This window comes from Prionailurus viverrinus, chromosome D1 (assembly GCF_022837055.1).
Source record: "Prionailurus viverrinus isolate Anna chromosome D1, UM_Priviv_1.0, whole genome shotgun sequence".
NCBI classification, from domain to species: Eukaryota; Metazoa; Chordata; class Mammalia; order Carnivora; family Felidae; genus Prionailurus; species Prionailurus viverrinus.
This window is the reverse complement of record NC_062570.1, coordinates 105,426,503-105,452,343: the sequence shown is the minus strand read 5'-3', so window position 1 is coordinate 105,452,343 and position 25,841 is coordinate 105,426,503. Positions and strand designations below refer to the sequence as shown.

Sequence of the window (25,841 nt, the reverse complement as noted above, 5' to 3'; positions counted from 1 at the left end):
TGTAATTGATGATTAGTTTATGCCAATGGTCTGATTCCACTCAAAAACTTGAGTGTTTAGCGTGAGACGTCTCTGTTCAGACTGCTGTTCCTGTCCAGTAGCGCTGGGGGCAGAAATCCCTACGTTACTATTGTGGCAGGAACCTCCCCCTCCCGTCCCCCCTCCCCAAACCCTCACGTCTGTTTTGTTCCTAAACATTTCAGATCCGCGTGGGAAATTTGTATTCTAAGGATCTGTGGCATGTGTAGTGGTTCTCAAAGTAGGGTTCCTGGACATGAGTGCCACCTGAGAATTTGTTAGAAATGCAAGTTCTAACCACCTCACACCTAATGGATCAGACACTCTGGGGGTGGGGCCCAGCGATCTGGGATTTTTAATAAGCCTTCTTGGATGACTCTGATGACAATTTGAGAATCACAGCTGTGGTGGATATTGGTGTGAAAAAGGACGTGCTTACCAGGAGATTACGATCCGCTTACGGAAACACGCACCCAAGGAGCCACGAGGGCCTCGACGCTCAAGCACAGACAGATCTGCCAGAGAGCAGCGAGCAAGGGTGTGATGACCGGGTGCAGTTGGTCCAGCCGGCCGGGCCTGGCCTCCTTCCTGATGGAAAACAGGCTCCGTGACCCGTCCTTGCTGTCAGCAGAGGGTTGAAGCTATTTTAGGCCCAGTCCGTCTGTCTGTGCCAAGGCAGAGTTTAGAAAGACGAGGTTGTTCTTTTCACGTTCTTAATTAAGCAGCATTACCCTCCTAAATGAGTTGGGATTGAAGTTCTCTTTTCTTAGAGAGTGAATCCCCAGTCATGATCACTGTAACCCAGGTTGTCTTCCCCTGTTCTGCCTGCTGGGGAGAAGTGACAGCGCTGCTGGGTCTTATCCCATCAGCCCCAGTTACTCCTGGTCCTTTAGGATGGTTGTAGCCATTATCGAAACAGGTCTTTACACCTTCGGCGTGCCTTTTCTTTTCCCTCTGTGCTGGGGGAGTCCGAATCCCCGGGTCCCGGTTCTCACCAGACCTTCACTGTAGAGCCAGAACGCGCTGGAAGCTTTCTGGGACTCAGCATTTGCACGGCCTTCCGGGTCAGACCTCTCTGTGCAGAGGTGACGGCACGTGCCGATTAAATGCTGAGAGACGGGCCTGGCCGCTCTGTTGTTTGTTGTGCTTCTTGGCTTAGGACTCTGAGTGGAGTCACCCCTGCTCTTCTCGCTGTAGGAAGAGCTCAAACCTAGCGCCTCTCTCTCCCGTTGAGAGCTAAGAGTGTGAACGAAGGTGTCCCATCACATGATGTGTCATTAGGAAGGGGCTGTGCAGCTGCAGGTGACGAAAACCACGTCGACTCCGTCTGGCTTAACCGACACGGACGTTCGTTCGCTCACGGGGCAGGAAGTCGAGCCGTGGGACGCCTTCCGTGTTGGGGGCTCGCACGTCAGGAGTGTCCTCCTCCGTCTGGGACGTGTTGCCGTCCTGGCTCTGCTGGCCACGGCACTGGCTGCAGTTCGTGCCTTGGGGCCCCACGTCCGGCGCCTTGCCACTGAATCCTGCAGTATTTGGGGCACATCTGACTTTTTCCTCTTTGCTCCTCTCCTCGTGCTTTTAAAAACCGTGTGACTCAGCTGTGAGTGGATTAACTTCTTGAAAGTTTCTGTTACAACGTGTCTAGAGAAGCAACGTATGATGGTTAGTCCTGCACTTGTGCCCGGTGGTGTGGAGCAGTTTCTGTCATCCCTGGCTCTTAGGCTTCTCCACGTGGGACAATGGCAGGATTGTGGCTTTTGTGGCATACAGATCTAAGTTGAAACCTCAGGGCAGCCACGGTTTGGCCCTGGCGACATACTGAACCGGTCTGCGCCTCGGTTTCCTCATCTGTAACGCCGAGCGGGGCAGCCTCACCTCGAGGGCTCTCGAGAGGTTTCGGTGAGATTAGCGGCTGCCACGCTGGTCGTGTTGCTTCTGGGACTTGCGAAGGGACCCCGGGTAGCTCCGGACAGAAGGCGCAGCAGGGTGTGCAGGACAGAACCAGCTCCCTCTTCTGGCACAGAAGAGAGACCCAGGTGGCCTCTGGGTGTTTCCACGTCCCTTCTGTGTAGCCGCCCGTCCCTCCCTCACCCCCTCCCTGTGGGAACCCGGTCAGGTGAACCCAGATGAAACCCAGATGTGATGTTTCTCTAGCAGGTCACTTAGCCACTTAGACTGACGTAGAAATGCTTTTTGCTTTGAATTTTTTTTCTTAACTTGCTGGAGTCTAATTAGGATTTTGAATATTCTGCATTTCCGTGCAAAGTCTAATGGACTTATATTTATGTCCATAAACTGTTAAATGGTATATTCTCATGCTCATTATTAGGGTATTAAATTCTTTATCCTTATTCTTTGAAAGTTAGTAATGACAGTGAACAGAAAAAGACTCTGTTATGATGTGTTTATATTAAGGAATGCGTGATACTTGGGGAGATTTTTTTCCTAAGGGGTTTGCGTACCGTAACAGCCAGCAGCGCTCCGGTTTTATGTCTGATGACTGACTCCGTGTCTGCCAGTCCTCGGCGGAAGGTGGTGGTGGGCTCTGAGGGGGCGGGTCCGGGGGTCAGGGCGGGGTAGGACCTAAAGTTGACAGTTCCGCCCATTTCCATGTCTTTCAGTTTCGGTTTGTTCTCCTCTAGATCGTGGATTTCTTAAAGAAGAAACGTGATTTTGTAGACCTTATTATAAAGCACATAGGAACTTCGGCCATCATGGATTTGTTGCTCAGGCTCCTGACGTGCATCGAGCCTCCGCAGCCCAGGCAGGATGTTCTGAATGTGAGTAGACTCATGACCCCCACACCGGGGCTGCTGGGAGCTGGGAGCCCGGAGGGATTCCAGGAGGTTGGGAGAGGAGAGTTGTCTGGGAAACCGGGGCAGGGGTGAGGGGTGGGGGGGAGAGGGCAGGGGGAGGAAGGAAGGTCGTTCGTAGGAAGAGATGCAGGTTTTGCGGGATTGGTTTTCCAGGTGTGCACGTCTGTAGGTGCCTGGGATGCTTTGGGAGGGGCTCTCCAGCCTTTGCCGGTTTGTTTCTCGGCGGGATGGGTCGAGGATGGGTCTTAGAGCTGCCCTGGTGCGAGCGGAAGATTGGGAGTGAGAGATCTTGTCTGCATCCGCTCCGCTCCACGGCGTCACTCTTGAGACCGTGGCCACCCTGCAGGGTCTGGCCGCAAGGACACGTGTGGCTGTTCCCAGGAAATCCGTCTTCACAAGTAACTTTCTTCTTGTGGGTAGTTAGGAGCGTGGGATAAGAGGGAGAATGGAGATTGATTTTCAAAAGCACACATTTTAGAATTCTGGTAGGTGATGATTCTCGGATCCGTGTGCCTCTTGAAGAGCTTTCTTAAGTGGAGTCTGGGTGGACCGAGTAACTTAAAGATGAAGTTCCTCACGGGCTCTTATCTTTGCCTGTTCTTCTTGTCTTCTGGCTCCTCCTCTCTCATTCTCCTCACTGCCTTCTTCCGGAACCTTCCCCAGTCCAGTCCATCCTTAATAGTCCACTTTGAACCTTATTAGCACTTACTTGTTTCCTTGAAGTCCGTTTTATTGGCAATGCCTTTCTTATTTTACATACGTATGTATATATATATGTACGTACGTATGTATTTTGAGAGAGAGCTCACGCGAACGGGGGGAAGGGCAGAGGGAGAGGGAGACACAAAATCCGAAGCAGGCTTTGGACCCTGAACTGACAGCACAGAGCCCTTTGCGGGGCTCGAACTCACAGACTGTGAGATCATGACCTGAGCTGAAGTCGGACGCCTAACTGACCGAGCCACCCAGGCGCCCCGGAGTATTCAGTGCTTCTTAATGGATGTGGGGCAGGTTAGCTCAGAGTCCTCAGTTTCCCTCCTTTTCCCTGGGTGGTCAGGACCCTCCGCCCCGTCCCCTCAGACATCACCCGGGAGCTCAGCTTCCCCCCCCCCCCCCCCCCCCCCAGCCCTGCTGAATCAAAGTCTGCCCTTGAGCAAGACACCCAGGAGGGGGATTCACGTCCCCGTTTTAAAACTGGTCTTAAAATGTGAAGTGGGACCTCTAGCTGTGTGCCCTCTGGTAGCTTCGTGTGCATTTCCTTTGGGCCCGGGCCTCCTTGAGGACCAGACAGCTGGGCCTTCAGCGAAGTGTGTTTGATTTCTTGCCACCCGGCGCCACGCCTCCCCCCTGTCCCCAGTCTCCTTTAACCTTTGGGTTTTGCTCGTTTGGGGTTGTTTTTGTTTTTGTGTGTCCTTTCGCGGTTGCGAGTGCTTTGTTTGTTACGGTGTTCCTGTCCGTGCGCAACTAATACTCCACTAGCTGACTTGTGATTTATTCTTCCTCACTCCTTTCCTCTTCCTGTTGGCAGTCCCAGCAGTACCTCACGTGTGGAGGGGAGATTGTTCTGGTCAGGATACCAGCTCTTTACGAACTCGTGACGGGGCAGACAAACTCTCCTGCTGTGGGGTACTGCCCCTGTGCTTCCTGTGGCTGCTTTGGTTTTGAGTCTGAAGGTTCATCATATGTTTTAACCCAGAGGCCTGATACCAAATACTGCTTTCGTCAGTGTTTCTGAAGCTGTCTGAAAGCGAAGATGTACATACTCTTATAGAAGATGTATAAATTCCACCTCCCCTCAACAGTCAGAACACAGACCCTTTTAGTGGGTGGTGTCTGAGAATTGCTCTGTGGCCGAGAAGCTGATGGTAGAATTTCTATGTGTGGGAACTGTAATTTGGGGCATAGTTGGTACTGTTGGCTGCTGTTTAAATAATATATTCACTGGCATTTTCCTTGGGGGACTTTTAATTTCCTGTAGTGTTCAAAGTCCAGAGAAACCTGTAACATTCCACTTAAAATGTGATGGATATGTCCAAGTATGTTAATCTTCATTGGGGCTTGAACAAAAGCCACGCATTGCTATGATTACCTCTACAATGTGTTTTACAGTGGTTAAATGAGGAGCAAATTATCCAGAGGCTTGTGGAAATAGTTCATCCATCGCAAGAAGAAGACGTAAGTTCTCTTGTGCGACTGTAAACTTGATGTTCTTGTTTTGTTTTTTAAAAAGCAACCGTGTTTATGTGCACAGAACATAATTGTACGAGACGTGAAGGTAGAGGACAGGTGTTGTTAAAGTTGACCGTTTTCTAAACACTGAAGGGTTTAAAAAATTCTACATTTTCCTGTTGCCCAGAACTTTTCCGGAAATGCGGAAGACAGCAGGCCCCGGTTCCAGCACCGTCTCCCGGAGCTGGAATTTTGTGCTGCGTCTGCTCGCCTTTGCCGCAGACCTCCGTCCACACTCCTTTTTTCTTGCGTGCACATCTTGAGCCCAAATGGTGTGGCCACATCTGCACTTGTTTGTCTCTGTTCTGGCTAAAGCTTTCCGGGCGGCACCTCAGAATCTTCGTCACCACCGGACCCCTAGAGCGTTGGGCTCCTGGCGGTGGCACTTCCTGGCCTGGCTCACGGCGCTCACGTGAGGGTTTGGCTTTGTCCCGGGTGCTGACGACGGACTCGGCAATAGGATCGAGGCCGGGTTGGAGCATGAAGACAGAGCTGTGTGCCCAGGGGATGCCCGTGCGGGGTCGGGGAGGGGTCCCCAGGACCAGCCCGTCCGCCTCGTGGAGGGACCCTTCGCTCTGCTCCTCTGCCGCTGCTCTGGCTGCCACCTTCAGCAGGGCTGGGCCACACGGGATTGCGGGCGTTCAGCCCTTTCTCCCCGCGCACGTGGCACTTCTGTGGGGCTCAGCCTACTGTCTGTGAAGGGGCTGCTTTAAAGTAGAGGCGGGGAGGTCGGGGGACCCTCTCTTAGGCCTCTAGGTGGCCACTTAGTTTGAAGAGTGAGCCCCACGGAGGAGTAGCAAAAAGCTAGGCGTGTGTCCCCGGAGGACATTTGGCTCACAAAGGTGAATTTTCTATCGAGGTTGAGTTAGCCCCTTCTACTCTGGTGCACTCAAAACCTTTGCTACCTGGAGTTCAGCTGAAACGGGCTTTTCCAAAAAAAAAAAAAAAGTTAATCATTAAAGGTGCTATTCGTTCCCCGTCTTGCCCTCGGGACCGTGCAGCCGGCGCTCCCCTCGGTGTCGGCACTGCCGACGTTCCGAACACAGTGCCGCGCACGCCCGTGCCGTGCGGGTGCTCGAGTGCGGGAGCCCTGCCCAGCGGGAACCCACCGTCTGGTTGGGGTGGTCACCCCTCCCGTGCCGGGGGTTGGACGCTTCCCGAGCACGCTTCCCGTGTGACCCAGGTGCGGCCAGTGCGGGCCGTGGAGAGAGGTGACGGGGAGCGCGGCCCGTGCCACTCGGGGGGAGTATGTGTCCGTGGACGAGGCTTGCCTTTCGCCAGGTTCACGTTCCCGAACGGCAGAGCTTGATTACTCAACGGGAAGTTAGTTATACCTGCCCGCGAGGTTCGGGAGAAACTGATAAAGGAGAAGCCCAGCTCTGCAGCTTTCTTTTTTCTTTTTTCAAGAACAAAGCATTTGGGGCATTAACACCTTCTTTACTTGCCTTGCAAGAAAGTTAATTTTGCCTCTGGACAGTCCTGTTGATACTTCTGTTCTGTATTGTGGGATACATTATATGCTAAAATGGCACTGACCGTTTGTGTTCGTGAAGGAAACGTCAGGCTCCTAGTTCTGGTCGGTGGATTTTGCTGTCCTGGTGCGTGTCGTCATCTGTGCCAGAGGATCGCTGTCGACCGCGCCCGTGTCGCGCGCCACAGAACGTGATGCGCGCGGGTGCTGGGACTTCGGGCCTTTCCTGGCAGGCTGTTACACCACACACGAGGAGAACATGCAGTATTTCTTACCCATTGGCATATTCCAGGAAGCTTTGTCTTTTTTTTTTTTTTTTTTTGGTTAACGTCCATGTGTTTTTGAGAGAGAGGCAGAGAGTGCTTGCACGCGAGTCGGTGGGGAGCGGGGACAAAGGGAGAGAGAATCCGAAGCAGGCTCCATGGTGTCAGCCCGGGGCCCAACACGGGGCTGGGACTCACCAGTGAGGTCATGACCTGAGCTAAAGTCAGACACTTAACCGACTGAGCCACCCAGGAACCCCTGTCTTTATTTTTTAAATCAGTGCCAATTTAAAAGCTAATTTATGAGCTTCTATGCTAATAAGAGTACATACAGTTGACCTTTGAACAACACAGGGGCGAGGGATGCCAACCCCCTACAAAGTCGAAAATCCACGTAAAAGTTTGGACTCCACAGACGCTTAACTGCTGATAGCCTGCGATTGACCATAAGCCTTGCCGATCCGGTCAGCCGTCAGTTAGCACATAGATTGTGGATGTGTTCCGTGCACGTTCTTCTAATAAAGTAAGCTAGAGGAAAGACAGTGTTGTTAAGATAGTCCTAAGGAAGAGAAAATGCATACTTACATGAGTATGGTACTGTATTAAGAAAATCCGCGTGTGAGTGAACTCGTGCAGTTCAAACCCGTGTTGCTGAAAGGTCAGCTGTGTTTGGGGACGTGTTTTTTTCAAGTTTTCACTTGTCGAAATTCTTCCTTGCCAGAACTTTGATCACATGTCCCTACACATGGAAATCTGTATCGTGCAGTGTTGTTACATGGAGCTCATTAGCCTGGGAGAATAAATTGCTCGTGTCTTTACCTATGTGACTTCTTTTGAGCTTGACTTTCTGTTCACTGCAGCTTATTATGGCCAGTGTTAATTTGTGTTATTTCTTAAGCATTTTCTTCTCTAATGTTTTATTATAAATTTGACATTTGACGTGTTTGATAGTTAAAATTGTACTTTTTCCCTTTAGCGGCATTCAAATGCTTCACAGTCACTTTGTGAAATTGTTCGCCTGAGCAGAGACCAGATGTTACAGATCCAGAACAGCTCAGAACCAGATCCCCTGCTTGCCACTCTAGAAAAGTATGTTTCAAAGTCTGTTCTTGTTCTTTGTTCTTATCGATGCTGTTCGACGTGTTACCATTGTGAGTGTCGGTAAGTCTTCCTTATGTGGGAATCGTGTCCCTGCAAAGTCCCCTCGGGTGGGTGAGAAGGTAGGAGAGCCGGCTTATCTGACCTCAGCTGTCTGTGGGGCCCGCCGGAGACCCACAGGGTAAGAAGGTGAATAAATGACATTTGTGTGTGGACTTTCAACTTTCAAGTAGTTGTAAACTAGAATTCTGTAAAGCCATCATAAGAGGGGGTGGCCGCAGTAGAACTGTAGTCACTGCCCCACAAGTCTTTGGTGGAGAGTCTTATACACAAACTAATTTGACCCATTTTAGTCCATGGTTCTTACTAGAAGCTCTTCTTAGTGTTTACTATATCTTTGCAGCTGACTAGGGGCAACCTGACCAGCCCTGATCGAAGGGTCACAAGCCCTATATGTTCTGTGTCTTTGAACTGCTCGTGCCCTTGCTTTGAGACCGTGCCTTTGAGCAGCCGTCTCCTGTTTGGGTGGAAGATAGCTTGAGGATGCTGTGCTGTTCCGAAATATGCGAATGGCCAACCCGTAGGTATTAGTTTCTGTAGATTCACACATTTTCTGAAAGAATGCTTACCATCAAGCTTGGGCATACATTCGACCTGCATCCACACGGCTGCAGGCTGTTGGCATAAAGAAGAATCAGGCATTTCCGCCCGTCAGATGAGTAAGTAGAGAGGGTGCACACACCGCTAGCTGTGAGGGACGCGTGGCGGCCTTGCTTCAGTGCACGGCCGCTCTTGTTCTCGCTGATGACTTCGCCCGTCCTCTTGCGATCCTTCTGTACGTTGACGTTCATGTGGCTTCTTTTGGCTTAGCTACCTGGAAGGTCCTTTTATTCAAATAAAGCGTGTGTGTGTATTACTTACCTGGCAAGTGTGAGATGAGCAAGGAACAAATTAGAGACGTCGTAACCTTTTTAGTCTGTCATCGGAGAAGCAGAGTTGTGTTTTCCCAGTGAGTGTTGTTGACTAGGAAGGAGTTGACTAATTCTCTGAGGGAGCGAAACAGATTATTGGTTCCTGAGTGATCTGTCATTTTACCCATCCCATTTCCGTTATTCTTGGCTTTATGGCATGCATACTCTTTTTATAAATATAAGACATTCCACATTCAAATACCAGTAATCATAGTATTAGGTTGAACCACGTCAAATTGCCATTTGAGTAGGGTAAAAACATATTGAATACCAACAATCTGTGGTTCATGACAGCAGTTGTCCAACAGAAATAAAAGATGTAATTTTAAATTACCCAGTAGCCACATTCAAGTAAAAGGTGAAATTAATTGTAATAATAATTTAATCTAATTGATATAAAATATTTGAACATCTGCTCATTTAAAAAATTATTGAGGTATTCTACATTCTTTGCCCAAAGTTTTGGAAACCCAGCATATATTTTACACTTAGGACAGATCAATTGAGACTAATTGCAGTTTGAGTACAGTGGCCTCATGTGGTTGACTCTGGCCACCTGGGACAGCAGGTTCGCCTTGAATGTCAGACTGACCAACATTAATCACGGAGTTTCAGCGCCACCAGAGCCCTCTCAAATGTGGAATCTGACCCATGAAGCCTGTGTATGGACTAGCTCTTAGAGTTCAAGCTGTGTCTTTAGTCCTGGATCAGCTATAAATTGAATTATACAGGTACATACTCAGAATTGACATCATTAAATATTAGTTGGAGTAAATTTCTTCAAATTCGTGGACTTGAGGAGTCAGGAGTCCCATGCTATCACTGAGTTAAATCTTCACTGCACTTAGCAGTGGGGAGACTTACTCTATAACAGCGCCTCCCACACTCTTCTTGAGATGAGAACCAGCCCCTTTTAATATCACACATGCTCCCATGTTATGGTGGTTTCTTAGTGTCTGTTGATTAAGAAAATGCACAGTGACCAAAGGCTTCTACAGGCTTGGTAAACTTACTAATCGTAATAACATTTGTATATAGTTGATATATTGTCAGGTAGTAATGTATAATACCTGTTTATGTTTGATAAATTATGGCGTAATATAGCAATATTATATTTTTTACGATTTTAACGTTTATTTGTTTTTGAGAGAGAGAGTGAGAGCGAGCGAGCAGGGGAGGGCTAGAGAGAGAGGGAGACACAGCATCTGAAGCAGGCTCCAGACTCTGAGCCGTCAGCACAGAGCCCGATGCAGGGCTCAAACCCACGAACCGTGAGATCGTGACCTGAATCGAAGTCGGATGCTTAACCCACTGAGCCCCCCCAGGCACCCCTGTCTATTGTGGTTTCAAGCTGCTAAGTAAGAACATCACTTGAACGAGAAGGTGGACATCTATAGTTGGTCGCCGTGTCCATACTCCTCTACCTGGGGTGAGGCTGCTATTTGAAGAATAGACATATTTACTGTGAAAAAGCTGTCTGTTTTCCAGAGCTCAAGCCCAAACCTAGTATTTATTCTCTGGACTGCCATGCGTTGAGTAGCGTTTACGGTGCTGTTTTGGGCCAAGGTCTCACAAGGGGTTTCAGTGCTGGTCTGGGAGTGTGTGAGAGCTCCTTCCAGCAAGGGGGTCCTCTGAAGTTAGGTACCAGTTGTATTTGCTTCCCCCAAATAAAAGGAGATTCTCCTGCTTGCTGCCCTAGCCTGGAGAGGGCGGCAGTGTTGGGCTGCGGCGGGCCCAGCTGTCCTCCGCATGACTGGCGTCTCCGCTGGGTATGCAGCGGGGGCTCCCCAGCTGTAGGCCCCATTGTACGGGAGACCCCAGTTCTAATTCACTTGGATTCGGAAATACTGAGATCCTGAGAAACTGAGATTTTTCCTTGAGAACACCCATGTAAGTTTACCTAACAAGTTACCCTTGTGTTTTACATTGATCATGACCTTGAATATGTAATGGGAAGAGCCAGCCCGCAGAGAATACTTTTTGGGCAGTAGTTCAGTCAGATCCATTTCATTGCTACCGTGTTACTTTGATTTACCAGATTTTAATTAGAGGGTAAAATGCAACAATTGATCTTGTCTTTTACCTGTTTCAGATCTTAGTTAATTATACATCAGTGCCTTTGTGGGAAAACGCTTGTGGGTTCTATTTACCTTTTTGAAAAATTACCCTTCTTTTGTGGGGCATAGAGTTCCAAATCTTATTACCACCCACAGCTACCACCGCCACCACCCTGGTCTCAGTGGGAGGTGCCCGCCAATCTTGAAGTATTTGTTGGCTCTCGGCAAGATTGGCAAAGGCCAGCAGGGCCCAGGTAATTCTGCTGAGGCGGCGGGGTGGGGCGAGTAGGAAAGTGTATGTGGGAGAGTTGCATTTCTAATAAGCAGGATCACTTGTGTGCTCTAATAAATGTATTAAAAATAAAACATTAAGTAAAACGGATACTTACCTTACCGGTAGCGTGATTTTTTTTCTCTGACGTTACTGTTAAATGATGTTACGGTTAGCACTTGACTGTTGGTTTGTCTCCCCAGGCAAGAAATTATAGAACAGCTTCTATCAAATATTTTCCACAAGGAGAAAAATGAATCAGCCATCGTCAGTGCAATCCAGATATTGCTGACTTTACTTGAGACACGGCGACCAACGTAAGCTTTCCTTTTGTCCTACAGCAACGAGCCATGTTGTCGTGCTTTTAGATTTCCTAAAAGTGCAGAGTCGTTGGTTGATAAAGTGCAACATCATGCCCTTGAATTGCAGGTGCCGAATCTTTTTCCACCACATAAACTGTAAGTTAGTTTTATGTGAATGTGGTAGGTAGGGATATGGTTTGGTGACGCTGTTTATGGGCAGCGTCTGGGTATTTGTAACAGTTATGAAAACGTTGCTGTAAGTGCTGTCATAAAACGCGTCACAGCGGAGAGGCTTCTTTCCTAAATATGAAAATGGAAAAGAGGTGTTCTCCTGGTCGGTGGGCAGCTCTCTCTCCTCCACGCAGCGGTTCAGGGACTTTCTGTCTTGTGATTCTTTCCTCCTCGTGCTAGCTTGAGGCTTCACATTGAGCCTTTGGGGGTTTCACATGTGAGGCCACTGCAGCTGGTGAGGCTGTTTTAAAATGGATGGGCAGGTGGCTTGAGGCCTTTATGGCAAAATTTGAGCAAAGTGAGAACCAGAAATGTGGTGTGCTTCCCCCAAGTGTGTGTCCCGGGCCAGCCATTTGTGTTCGTCGTGTCATTCTTCAGTTTATGTCCACTGCTGGCTAATTCGCTTGGTGATCATCAGCGTTTTCTGATGGTTCCCTGGAGCATGAGAAGAGGTACGTATCCGTAAGCATTGCAGGAATATGTGGTTTAGAGATTAGAGTTTGTGTTTTCTCACTCGCTGTTGGATTTATCCGGTAAACCAGAGGGCATGAAGAGGACAGAAAAGGGCTGCCGTCAGCAGATGAAAATCTCGGCCGTCCAGCGTTTCTGGATGTGTTTCTAACGATGTAATTTTGGTTTCTAGCAAAGTAGTGAGGACAGCCATTCTGCTTCCCAGATACCTGATCTCTTGTCCTGGTCTGTTGAGTTCTTGGTTAGCGGTCGGGGAAGGGCAGTCTGGCAACCCTGCTTCAAATGCCTTGTAATTTGGAGATTGCGTCTGCAGCTTTGACCGTGTCTTCTGTAAATTCTGTTTCAAGTCACGTAACCGGCAACTTTTCAGGTGTCAGTCAAGTGGCGCGGGACTGTCATCCTGCTGGTTCTGCCTCACGGTGGTGGCACCATCTCTGAAAATGGTCTGGAAGCACCTGAAGCGGTGTTGGTGGCTTAGACCAGCTGCCCTGCCTTGAGAAGGCTACTTCTGAGAACAAGGATGCATCTTTGTGTATGGAAGAGAAGAACCACACCGCTGTGCAGCCTAAAGCAGACAGAGGAGATACCCCAGTAAGAGGAGGAAAGTTCTGACCAGAAGGAACTTGTCTTCAAATCAGAAAGGTTTATCAAATACTAAACAAGATTAAATATTAGGGGGGGAGGGCTCAGATTCTAGCCTTTTCCTGATGAGCTTTCTGAATCCCAGGAAGAAAGGATAAATCCTGAAGGTATCTGGCTAAGAAGTCGTGGGTCAACTACAAAGCGGATCGGATTGCCAGGCCTGTTCTCTGTGCATGTGAATAGATCTTCCATGGGTATTGTAACTGGATACCGGAAAGCAGGGCAGGACTGCGACCCTGACGCGCCGTTGCTGGTGTGTGGGGGCGGGAGAGCCATTTTAAAGCCTCTGTGACCTCAGTGTGCCCATCTGGTTTCTGTTCAGGGGGTACATTTTGTGAAGATTGTACTTTGCCGAAACCGACGGAAAATAAGTTAGAATAAAGAACTCGAAGGGATAATATTGGTAAAATTGATGATAAATGAAATGGATGGGGGGCGGGGTGAGCATTATTAACATGAATGTGAAGGTTAACTTTTAAGAAAGAATCATTGAATAAGTCACGTGTTGGGGAAAACAATGAATTTTAGATTATTTTAATAAAACTTAAGACACGAGATGGGGTAAGTTAGTATGTATGTCGGTTCTTGTCTTACACCAAGGAACTGAGGTGCGCTCACAGTTTTTCTCATCGTGATAGATTATAGTTCAGATACATTTTCCATAAATGTAGAGTAGTAGGCTGTGACACTGCCGAAGCTCCCTAGGGGGCAAGCAGGGCCGAGAAACCTCAGAGCTGTAGGCACAGGGTAATTTGCATACACCTGCAGGCCCTTCCCCGGGGAGCCACGGTGGCGGTGGCGGTGGCAGCGGCCGAGGCAGGCAGAGCTGGGCAGACGAGAGAACACTCCGCTTTGCCCCGGGCGCGAGGAACCAGAGCAGCGGCCTTTGGGCAGAATGCACGATCCCCCTCCGTGATCCTCCTCTACCCTCTCTCCTGCTGAGCGAAGCTCTTTGGCTACTAAGGACACGCTCTAGCCTCAAAGACACAGCTGGAGACCATTTTAGTAGGCAGAAGGAACCGCCAAAAACCCTCTAGCCCACAAGACAGGTGGGGACGCATTATGGGCCCCGACCATTAGAGTTCCCCTCGCACTGAAGCGAGGTCAGTGAGACCTAAGGACCTGTCAGCTGCCTAAGACAGGCTAAACCAAAACAACATTTTCCCCATCGGCAGTCCCGGTTCCCTGGGCTGATGGGGCAGGAGAGGCCAGTGTGGAAGGATACCCTGCGGGCACAGGAGCAAGCTTAAAGGGTAGAACCTCCAAAGACCGAGTTAAAGAGTGACGGGGGGAAGACCTTGGCGAACCAGCCCTAACTGTAAACACGAAGTAAGGGGACACACACCTGAAGTCTGGAGCGGGCTGAGGTCACGGCAGCAGCAGAACCGAGACCTAGGCCAGCCGCTGACTGGAGGGGGAGGTGAACCCCGCCTTGAGGGCCTGGAGAGAAAGGGGTGTGTGTTCTAGAAACAAATAGTGCTTACTGACCGACGCGACTTGCCCACCTTTCCACGAAAAATTATAAGACGAGCAAGATTAAAAAACCCCGAAAACTCAAGAGCAGGAGTAGTCAACAGACCGAGATTTAAAAATGCTGGAACTGTCTGCCAGGGAATTTAAAATAACTCTGATTAGTATGCCAGCGGCCTGTGGGGAAAATGGACAAGCGCAAGCAGGTGAGGGACTTTAGCGGAGAGAGAACATCACACGGACAGTGCTGGAGCTGAGGCCCGCAGCAGAGATGAAGAAGGCCTCGGGGCTTACTGGTGAAGTTGGACGCAGTCAAAGAAGGAATCTCTAGGACGTTAGAAATCACCCACACTGACCGTGAAGAGGTGAACCAAAAAGACTTGCTTTGTGAGCTGCAAGGGCCTAGGAGTGACCCGCCGCTGGGAACAAGGACCGGTGGCCAGATCTCGGTCCCTCACACCAGTCTCCAGGGAAAGGAACCGGGGCTCCTGGGAGAAGTGGCTGGTTCTACAGGTAGGGCAGGAGGAGTCTGGAGCATCGTGTCAGGTAAAAATTAGGAAGTACAGAAAACCCTGCAGAACCCCACGGTGTAAGTGGCCGGGGTTAGGTCAGAAGAGCACTGGGCCAACTGACACCCAGAGCTTTCCTTGGCCAAAGCCGATTGGCCCAGTCAACACCCCCCACAACGGCACAAGGCGTCGTCTTCTAACCCAGAGTAGAATGTTTCCGATAGTTCATACTGATACCAATAAACAGAAGAGCAGAGACACGTCTCCCCTGCAGAAGAGTTGCACGGAGTTCATGTGGATACACCCCCCTCAAGGAGGAAGAACAAGACTGCCCGCTCTCGTGCGTAGACCGCGCACCATGGCTTCACTCCAGAGAGTTCTGTGTGGAAAGACAATAAAAAGAGCACCTTGACAGCGACTCTGGCAAACACTTCCTGGGCCAGATAATCAAAGTGGCAGCCGGTGACAAGTTGTGTTGACAGTCTGTGCTCTTGTGGCGTCACGGAAGTGACGTTTTCCCTGTGCGGGCTTCCTCTCAGAGGCCCCGCGGTCACGAGGAGAACATGAGACAGACTCCGGTGAAGGGACTGCAGGATACCTACCCAGTAAGGTCCGAGTAACCGTCCCAGCCAAGAGGAGCCTGAGGAGACAGGACAAGTAAATAAGGTGTGGTGTCTTGGACGGGATTCTTAAACGAAGGAGGGACCTTAGGTAAAACCGAGGAAATCTGAATAAAGGATGGATGTTGTGTGTCAACACTGACGTATTAATTGTGACAAATGTGTTAATAATGTTGTAAGATACTGATAACGGGACACTGGGTTTGGGTTGTGTGGGGACGGTCTGTGTTACCCTGGCAGTTTTTCTGTAAATGTGAAACAGTTCTAAAAGGAATTGACACAGCATTTAGACAGAAACCCAGTGACAACACGGAAGACTGGAACAGCAGTAGCAGCCCGCGTGACCCAGGTGACACTTGCAGAGCCTTCCCCCAGCCACGTCAGGGCGCGCAGTCTTTCCAAGTGCACACGGAACTTTTATCAGGATAGACCAGATGCTCAGCACAAAACCGTAACAAATTAAAATGATCTAATTATACATAGTATTTATTCCAACCATAATGGGTTTAAGATTGCTGGAACATCCCCAGATATTTGGAAACGAAGCAAGACCCTTCCTTTCCTTTTCCTTTTCCTTTTCCTTTTCCTTTTCCTTTTCCTTTTCCTTTCCTTTTCCTTTTCCTTTCCTTCCTCCCCTCCCTCCCCTTCCCTCCCTTCCTTCCTTCCCTTCCTTCCTTCCCTTCCTTCCCCTCCTTCCCTTCCTTCCCCTCCTTCCCTCCTCCCTTCCCCTTCCCCTTCCCCTTCCCCTTCCCTCCCTTCCCTCCCTTCCCTCCCTTCCTTCCCTCTCCCCTCCCCCTCCCCCCTCCCCCTCTTCCATTCCATTCCATTCCATTCCATTCCATTCCATTCCATTCCATTCCATTCCATTCCCTCCCTCTCCCTTTTTTCTTAAGGAGAGAGCATTTGCATGTGCACTAGCCAGGGAAGGGCAGAGAAGGAGGGAGGGAGGGAGAGAGAATCTCTGGCAGACTCCACGCTCCATGCAGAGCCCAACATGGGGCTTGATCCCACAACCCCGGGATCATGACCTGAGCCGAAGTCAAGAGTCGGACGCTCAGTTGACTGAGCCACCCAGGCACCCCTTAAATGTTTACATCAAGAAAGACAAAGTTTTGTGCCAATGATCTACTACCTTAAGAAACTAGTAAAAGAAGGGGGCCCCTGGGTGGCTCAGTCGGTTGAGCATCTGACTTCGGCTCAGGTCATGGTCTCACGGTTTGTGGGTTCGAGCCTCGTGTCGGGCTCTGTGCTGACAGCCTGGAGCCTGCTTCAGATTCTGTGTCCACCCCCCGCCCCCCCCAACGCTCTCTCTCTCTCTTTTTTTTTCTCTCATTTTAAGTAAATGCTTAAAAAAAGAAAAACTAGTCAAGGAAGAGCAAATGAAACCCAGAGCAAAGCAGGAAGGAAATAATAAAGATGAGAGCAGAAATCGAAGAGATTGAGAAGAGAGAAATAATGCAAAGAACCAGTGAAACTTAAAAGCCCTTTCTTTAAAAAGATTGATGAAACGAATACATCTGTGCTCAGATTAAGAAAATGTAGAAAAGATACATATTATAAATCACAGGAGTAAAAGAGGGGACATAATTGCCTTCCCCACAGACATTAGAAGAGTAACAGAACACTGTGAACACTCGGCAAACGGTTCCAACAGTTTAAAGGCCGCGGACAGCTTTCTTAAGGAAGTACCACCAGAGCTCACTCCGGAAAGTAATAGCTAGCGTGATGGTCTTAGATCTTTTGAAGAAGTTTAATTCCTATTTAAAAGCTTCCGGCAAAGAAAATTCCTGGCCCAGATTCGCTTCACTGCTGAATTCCACCGAAGATCTAAGGACTCTACAAAAATACAGGGGAAAGGACATTTTCCAGCTCATTTTATGAGGCCATCCTTACTTTGAAACTAGACGAAAAGAAAAACTAACAAGATTCCACAAGAACTTAGATGTAGAGTTCCTTAAGAAAATATTAGCAAATTAAATACAGCAATATATTAAAAAGATAGCATGTCATAACCAACTACGCTTATCTTGGGAACACAAGGCTCATTCATCCTTCAAAAATCAATCAGTGTGGGGTGCTTGGGGGGCTCAGTCAGTTGAGCATCCAACTCTTGATTTCGGCTCAGGTCATGATCCCAGAGTCATGGGATTGAGCCCCACGTTGGACTCTGCTGAATGTGAAGCCTGCTTGAGATACTGTATTCTCCTCCCCTCCCCTCCGTTCATGCGCTCTCTCTCGCAGAATATGTGTGTGTGTGTGTGTGTGTGTGTGTGTGTGTGTGTACACACACACACATACATACATACATATATATAATCGGTGATAATGACCAAATGCAGACAAAATGGTAGAGCGATAGGAACTCTTATTTGTGGCTGGTGGGAACACAAAATGATACAGCCACTGCAGAAGACAGTTTGACAGTTTCTTACGAAACTAAATATAATCCGGCAATTATGGTATTTACCCAAAGGAGTTGAAAACTGATGTTCACACACAGACCTGCACACGGATGTTTATGGCAGCTTTATCCACACTTGTCAAAACTTGGAAGCAACCAAGATGTCCTTCAGTAGATGAGTGGATAAATAAACGGCGGTATAACCAAACAGATATTACCCAGTGCTAAAAAGAATGAGCTGTCAAGCCTCGAAAAGACATGAAAGAACCTTAAATGTTACTAAGTGAAGGGAGCCAAGGCAAAGTCTACATACTGTATGATTCCAGCCGTGTGACATTCGGGAAAAGGCAGAGCTGTGGAGACAACAATCAGGGGTTGGCGGTGGGGAGATGGATGGGTGGGTAGAGCGCAGGGGACTCTCGGGGCAGTGAAAATAGTGTGGTGCCATCATGACGGATATGTGTCGTCATGTATTTATGTAAATCCCTGGAATGCACAACACCAAGAATGAACTGTGATGGTAAACTCTAGACCTGTGGTGCTTATGTTGTGTCAGTGTAGGTTCATTGATCGAAATGGATATACCATTCTGGGGGTAGGGATGCTGATAATGGGGGAGGCTTGCACATAAGGGGGTGGAGGGCACATGGACCGTCCCTGTACTTTCCCCTCCACTTTGCTGTGAACTTTAAAACTGTGAGATTAAAGTCTTAATAAAAAATCAAACAGTGATACTAACAGATAAAAGAAGAAAAACCATGTAGTCATCTCAATAAATCCCTTTATGATAAAAACCTCTCAATAAATTAGTAATAGAAAGGACCTTGGAAACTGATAAGGCCCCCTTAAAACAAAATCTGTAGCCAATACCATTCTTAATGGTCAGAGACTGAAATGATAAGCCCCTGATATCAAGGAACGTGGCAAGGATATTCATTACCAGTCGTATTCAGCCTCCTGAGTGCCAGCCAGTGTAGTAAGGCAGGAAAGAAAGAAATGGCATCCAGATTGGAAAGGAAGGTATAAACTGAATCAGTGTGCAGATGCCAGGATTGTCTTCACAGAGAATACGAAAGAATACAAGAAAAAACAAAAACAACAAAACAAGCAAACCCCGAAACTACCCCTCCGAGGACTAACAAATAAACTTTATATATATATATATATATATATATATATATATATATATATATATGTATGTATAATTGCAAGACATCATCAGGTCAGTATTCAAAAGTTAGTTGGATTTCTTTCTCATGGCAACAAACAACTGGAATTTGGAATTTTTATGAAATATTTACATAGAAAAAAGAAAGTACTTAAATGTATACCTGTTTATAAAGTGTGTGTAGGATTTAATGCTGAAAATCATTCCATATTGATGAAATCAAAGACAATCTAAATGGAAAGAGATGGGGCGCCTGGGTGGCACAGTCGGTTAAGCGTCCGACTTCAGCCAGGTCACGATCTCGCGGTCCGTGAGTTCGAGCCCCGCGTCGGGCTCTGGGCTGATGGCTCAGAGCCTGGAGCCTGTTTCAGATTCTGTGTCTCCCTCTCTCTCTGACCCTCCCCCGTTCATGCTCTGTCTCTCTCTGTCCCAAAAATAAATAAACGTTGAAAAAAAAAAATTGAAAAAAAATAAATGGAAAGAGATACTGTGTTCATGGATTAGAAAACTCAATATTGTTGAGATGTCAGCTCTCCCCAGACTGATCTGATCTGAAGTGCCCATGTAGTTCCAATCAAAATCCAAGCAGGAGTGTTTGTAGAAATCAACAAGCGACCTCAGGGTTGTGAGTTGGAGCCCCGTGTCGGGCTCCATGCTGGGTGTAGAGCCTACTTAGGAAATAAAAAGACAGGCCACACACTGTCAAAGAATATTTACAAATCATGTGTCTGAGCAAGAACTATATCCAGCTATATAACGAATATTCAAAACTTCAGTAATAAGAAAAACAGTCCAGTTTCTTAAGATCAAAAGATTTGAGCAGACACTTAATGAATAAAATATATTTGTGTAGCAAATAAATATAAAAATGCCCATCATTTGTCAGTACTGAAATTCAAGTTAAAACCACATTGAAATACCATTACGTACCTTTTGAACAAATTGTATTTGTTTCCTGTGTCTGCTGTAACAAACTGTTGTAACAAAGCCACAAACGGGCTTAAACCAGCAGACACCACTGCGTCCCAATGAATGCTGGAAGCCCAAGTTCAGGGTGTCAGCAGTGCCGCACTGCATCCAGGGACACTAGCCGAGACTCCTCCTTAGCCTCTTCCACCTTCTGGTGGCTGTTGGCATCTTTGGGCTTGTGGTCACCTGCCTCCTTCAGCTTCACATCCCCTTCTCTGTGTGCCATTGTGCTTCTTTAAAAAAATTTTTGTTTAAACATTTATTTTTTTTTTGAGAGACAGAGCCAGGACGTGAGCAGGGGAGGGGCAGAGAGAGAGGGAGACAGATCTCGAAGCAGGCTCCAGGCTCCGAGCTGTCAGCCCAGAGTCCGACGCGGGGCCCGAACTCATAAGCCGCGAGATCATGACCTGAGCCGAAGTCGGATGCTCAACTGACCGAGCCACCCAGGTGCCCCATTGTGTCCTTTATAAGGACACCTGGAATGTCATTTAGGGGCTACCCAGATAATCTAATCTCCTCTCAGGATCCTTAATTGATTACATTCAAATAAGGTAACATTCACAGGCCCTGGGGAATAGGGTGTAGACTTATGTTTTGGGAGGCCACCTTTCAGCCTCCTACACAGCTAAGCCAGACCACAAAATAGACAGTACTCCATGCTTGCGACAGTGGAGAGCCACCTGGAGGGCTCACAAGTTACTCTTGGGAATGCAAAGTCAGACGACCGGTTTCTGAAAACGTTTGGCAGCTTTTCCAGAGTTAAACAGACATTTGTTGTACCATCCAGCAATGTCTTAGATGTTTACCCAAGTAAAATGAAAACTGTGCGACACAAAATTGTGAGGGTTTGCATCACCTTTATTCATAATCACACAAAACCGTAAACAACCCAAAGTGTCCTCAGACTGGAAAATGGCTAAATACCGTTACAGCAGCTCTGAGTTAGCGCGTACGTGTGTGGAAGGCTTTCACATGACAGCGAGGCTGCTCTCCGGGTGCTAGCTGTGCGCCAGGCGGCATCCTCGGTCCTCTGCGCGAGCGTGACCCTCACGGCAGGCCTGGGGGAGACACTGCAGAGGCTCCCAGTGTCCACAGTAGCACGCACAATCGGGGAGTGAAAAACCAGGGCTGGGGCTCGGCAGCTGCGTGGTCAACCACCAGTTTGCACTGATGACCAGCTGACGTCACACTACTGACACACCACTTCCAGGTCTGTCCTGTCATTTGAAATTCATGCCCACGTTTTTAGGCCCTTCCCCTCCTGATGTCCTTGGGGGCCCCTTTTCCCATGTGATCACTAACACCGATTGAGATTCCGATGGCTCGTTCTACTCGTCGGTTAGCCTCTCCTGTAATGAGTATAGTTTGAGCTTCACGTACACGAGCAACTTAGGCTTTGTAAGTCGGAAACAGTGTTGGCTACCTAAGAAAAACTGTAATGGGACCGACGCAGGCCTGGTGATTAGCAGTGTCCCAAAATGGCACACGGTATGGTATGGCCTATAATTCAGGGACCTGATCTCCTTTTGTTTCCCAGATTTCCTGGTAGAGACCTGCTATTAGGATTATAGGTATACGGAGCTGGAAGGTGTGGGGGAATGGGAGGAAATCGCATGTGATTTCTCTCCTGACAACTGTAGGCCATTGGATTTCCGATCATGTTGCTGTCCCCGGAGAGGTTTTATTACACCTTCTTCCCATCCTTCCAGAAATGTTGATATAATCATATTTGTATAGCTGTTCTGTATCTACCTACATACTGATAAGGAGCACCTTAATTGATTTGTTTTGAAATTATAACAAAATTACCTTGCTCTGTTTCAAGATTTGAAGGCCATATAGAGATCTGCCCACCAGGCATGAGTCATTCAGCTTGTTCGGTCAACAAGAGTGTTCTAGAAGCTATCCGAGGAAGACTTGGATCTTTTCACGAACTCCTGCTTGAGCCACCCAAGGTAGGGCAGCTATCTTCACGGCTGGCCGGGTCAGTGACTTGGTTTAAATAGTGCTTAGAAAGCACATGAACCTTGTGGGAAATGGAACCGGCTGTGAACAGCACACACAAGCTAGCCCTTCCGATCGTCTGTACTGCTGTTAAGCGAGGTTTTAGTTTTAAGCGAGTTACAGCTTTTATCTATATATATATATGTAGTGTCTACACTGGTGGATGGGGTAGAATTGAAATGAAGCAGAGTATTTATCTACTTAGGATACTCAGCTTTTTGTGCTTTTTTTCTATAAATTCTGGGGGCTTCTTTGCCAATCCAGCAGTCCTTGTGGCCTGTCATTTTCCCAGCTTTGAGGTTAAGTTCCTCCTTTAGGAACTGATCTTTGAGGCTGAGTTGCCTTAATCCGAGCTGGAGTGGCGTATCAGTCTGATGGGTAGATGTCTTATTTGAGGAGTGCTCGGCGCAGCGTGGCTCCGCTCGTTTTCCCGCCGGGGGCCTCCGCGTGCTAAGCCAGCAGGGACTTCACTCGGGCGGTCCGCTGAGAGCACGAGTCACACACCCCGAGGCCCGGTAGAGGAGAGCCGTCTGTGGGCCACGAGTGCTGTTCTCCCGCAGCAGAGAACTAGGTGAGGGTAAGAGGCTCTTCCTTTGGGAATCTCTGTGGGAGAGTCCGGTCCGGGAGGTCCCCTGCCCACCCCAGTGCTGCCGCTTTCCTTTTTCCTCCTGCCCTGTGTCCTCGCACCCAGCGGCCTAGCCGTCATGCGTGTCTCGTGGCATCCACCGTGCCAGGCCCTGGGAATCCGAAGGCGCTACTTTCTCCCTTCTGCATTAGGTGCTTTCTGTGTATTTCGGCGTTTTGTGGAGGGGAACACGATTATTTACGTCCACGACGCAGGGAGTCTAGTTCAGCTTCCAGACGGTCTCTTCAGACGGCTGACGCCACCACTTAGCAGGCAGGGTCCCTGCCCGAGTCGTGTCTTACGCGTCCGGCCAGCGCTGGGTGCGGGCCGGAGTGCTCGGCGTTCACCCTCGGGGAGAGCGCCTGTGCCCCTGTTTAACCATTCCGGCCAGCAGCGTCCCTCGTGGCACACGTAGGGAAGAAACAGAGTCAGGAAAGAAAAAGAAGGGATTGATTTAGTAGGAGAAGCAGAGAGAATATTCCAGGTGGGAATGGGAGGTGGGGGAAGGAGGACGTATGAGGAAGTTCCCCACCCGCGTCTTTGCTGGCCTGCCTGTCTCCTCTCTGCATGGACAGGAAGGCAGCGTCTCCTCTCTGCATGGACAGGAAGGCACCGTTTGAACTCCGCTCTGTCACTGCTAGGAGTCCAGGAGGTCAGCTTGTACGTGGTTTTAGTAGAGGATGCGGCGTGAGTTAGACCCTTGAAGGTTTTAACGTGTCGTTACTTAGAGCTACCTCAGCTGGAGGAAGAGGCTGAAGCTTCTAGTTCCCCGCAGCCTTGAGAGGAGCAGGGGGGTATGAGGCGCGGCGCGGGACGTGGGGAAAGGGCGGCCTCACTGCCGGCTGAGGATTCGCCACCCTTTCCTGTGGGATTCGTGAAAGTCCCAAGTGTCCTGTGTCTGTCTCTTGTGATTCAAAGTGTAGAGACTCCCTTTTATGGGCAGGTACAGGTTCGAAGTTGATCCTCTTTCAAGGTTGTGACCCAGGGACAGCTTTTGAGCTTGCCTCGTTCTCGGATTTTGCAAAGATTGGGGACTGTGTTCCAAAACCACCCGTCACATGTCTTAGTTTCGAGATTTCTGGCCAGGTTTGGAATGTCTCACCCTTTTCCCCCTGAGTGCAGCGTTCTGCGATCTTCCTGCGGCACTTTGCGTTGTCGAAGCAGGGGGATACTCAGTTTCTTAAAAAGTGTACAGTCCAGGGAAATGACTCAATTTTCCCCCCCTCTTGGTTATTTCATCGTATCTTCAAGATGGCAAAAGTGGCTTTGGGTTTTCCGTCAGACGGAGGATTCAGGCCCCAGTGTTTGCAGGGGGAGTTTACGTGGCGTGCATATTCGCCCGTACCCCTCCACCCTTTTGCTTGTTTACTGAGCTGGATTTAATTGGAAAGCTTTTTCCTCCTCAGAAAAGCGTGATGAAAACTACGTGGGGTGTGCTGGACCCTCCCGTGGGCAACACCCGACTGAATGTGATCAGGTTGATATCCAGCCTCCTGCAGACAAATACCAGCAGTATCAACGGGGACCTTATGGAGCTGAATAGCGTCGGGGTCATATTGGTAAGATTTCCCCCAAAAGGTCATTTAATTTGCCCTTGATGTTTTGTAGACCTACAACTCGCACAAGTGAAAAACCTTATGCGTTTACAGTCTGTCAGTGACTTCCTGGTTCTGAGCACAAATGGTCTTTTATGTAGTTTTTGCCTTGAGTTTATCGTCAGTTTTTAAGTTTTCAGTATTTATTATTGCTGCGTGTAAAGAAGTATAGTAGAGATTTCATAGATGATTAAGACCCACTCTCCCTCCAGAATCTCAGTCTGGCACAGGTGGTCGAGCAGTCCTGTCCCTCGGGGGAGCTGTTAGCTAGAAACGACTGCTGGTTACAGCACCGTGTTCCGTTTGTAATTAGCAAAGGGACAAGTGTTTATCTTCTCTCCCCTGACAGATAGGTGGTCTTTTAAGTTGAGTCCAGATTCTTCCCTGACACAACTATAGTCTGTGGTTGGTGGAAGGGGAAAGGGAGAGCCCAGGAATCATCTGGACTCCCTTGACCCTCGGGTTCCCCAGTTCCAAGGTTTGTGCTTAGAATCCCCAGGCCCAGCTCTGGTGCCCCTGCCTGCTCTGTCTGTCCTGCCACCCCAGGGCATAGAAGGCACGGGGTTAACACTTGGCGGGTTTCATGAGCCATCTGGCCTTGCCGTGCACAAGGGGAAGTTTGGGCTTTTTGCACACTCTTTGCACTTCCTTCCATTTCTCATGTGGTGCTGGGTGTAAATGCCTGTGCGAGAGAGAGGGTCCGCTTTTCACATCTTGCCCAGAGACGGGACACATTCTATGGCTCATAAGTGGTGGGACCAAGATTTGAATTCACATCCAGTTTCAAACCGACGTGGGCTTTGTCAGCCACACTGTTACGCCACCTGATGTCACTAAGTATTTTTAGCTGCGTTTCAGCTTTGGGTAGAATGATGACAGTGTAGGAATAGAGAGCAGGAACACGTTGGAGTGGATAAAACGTTACAGAGCCACAGTCTCTTTGGTGACAGACCGCTGCTGTCTGGGGACAGTTTTTGCCCACCCTCTGGCTGGTGTATGAAACTATAGCAACATAAGTTTCTACTCCTGTCCCTGAAGTCGTCAGTCACTAGCCTCTGATCTTACTGATAGTAAGTACCCGACTACTTTTGAAGCACAGCAAATTTGATAAAACTTCTAAATGGGTCATGAATCGTTACCTGGTTTTGAGTTGAGGTAGCCAGACTCAAAGCATGTCCTGAATATGTGTATGCATGATGGATTTTGTGTTTGTAGGAATTGTCTTTCCTTTTTGTGATACTGTCAGCTTCTCGAGCAATCTGGGAAACCCGTGTGCTTTCTGGAGGTCCACACGTCACTGCTTCCCAGACCTCTCTTGTTTTACTCCATTCGCTAATAGTTCCATGAGTTTCAAATGCCTGAGTGCTTATTCTTTGTTAAGGTGTGAGCACCCTGAGATTGGAGACCATCTTTTTGTCTGTCCCTGTCTCCTGTATGGCCTCTAGCACTGTGCCCTGCACAAAAGCCATCAGTACAGGTTTGTTGACTCAAAATAAAATTCTTAAACATTTCTTTAAAAGTTATCGGATGCTTACTGAACTTAATGCCTGTGTTAGTTGCCTTGAAAATGTAAAAAGATCTTCTCTTTCAGAAGCTTACTGTTGTTTTCCTATGTTTGCTGCTGTTTTCTACTAGATTCC

General features: G+C 48.5%; 1 protein-coding gene across 18 annotated transcripts in view; it reads left to right on the top strand.

The window, feature by feature from the left end:
- Positions 1 to 25,841, top strand: part of PPP6R3 (protein phosphatase 6 regulatory subunit 3) — a 137,492-nt gene that overhangs the window by 73,337 nt on the left and 38,314 nt on the right. For all 18 annotated transcript variants that reach the window (XM_047878130.1, XM_047878125.1, XM_047878123.1 and 15 more), the window contains 6 exons: positions 2,661 to 2,798; positions 4,944 to 5,009; positions 7,774 to 7,886; positions 11,398 to 11,511; positions 21,803 to 21,932; positions 24,013 to 24,165. In XM_047878130.1, coding sequence (XP_047734086.1) covers positions 2,661 to 2,798; positions 4,944 to 5,009; positions 7,774 to 7,886; positions 11,398 to 11,511; positions 21,803 to 21,932; positions 24,013 to 24,165 — 714 coding nt within the window. The remainder of the gene's footprint in view (positions 1 to 2,660; positions 2,799 to 4,943; positions 5,010 to 7,773; positions 7,887 to 11,397; positions 11,512 to 21,802; positions 21,933 to 24,012; positions 24,166 to 25,841) is intronic.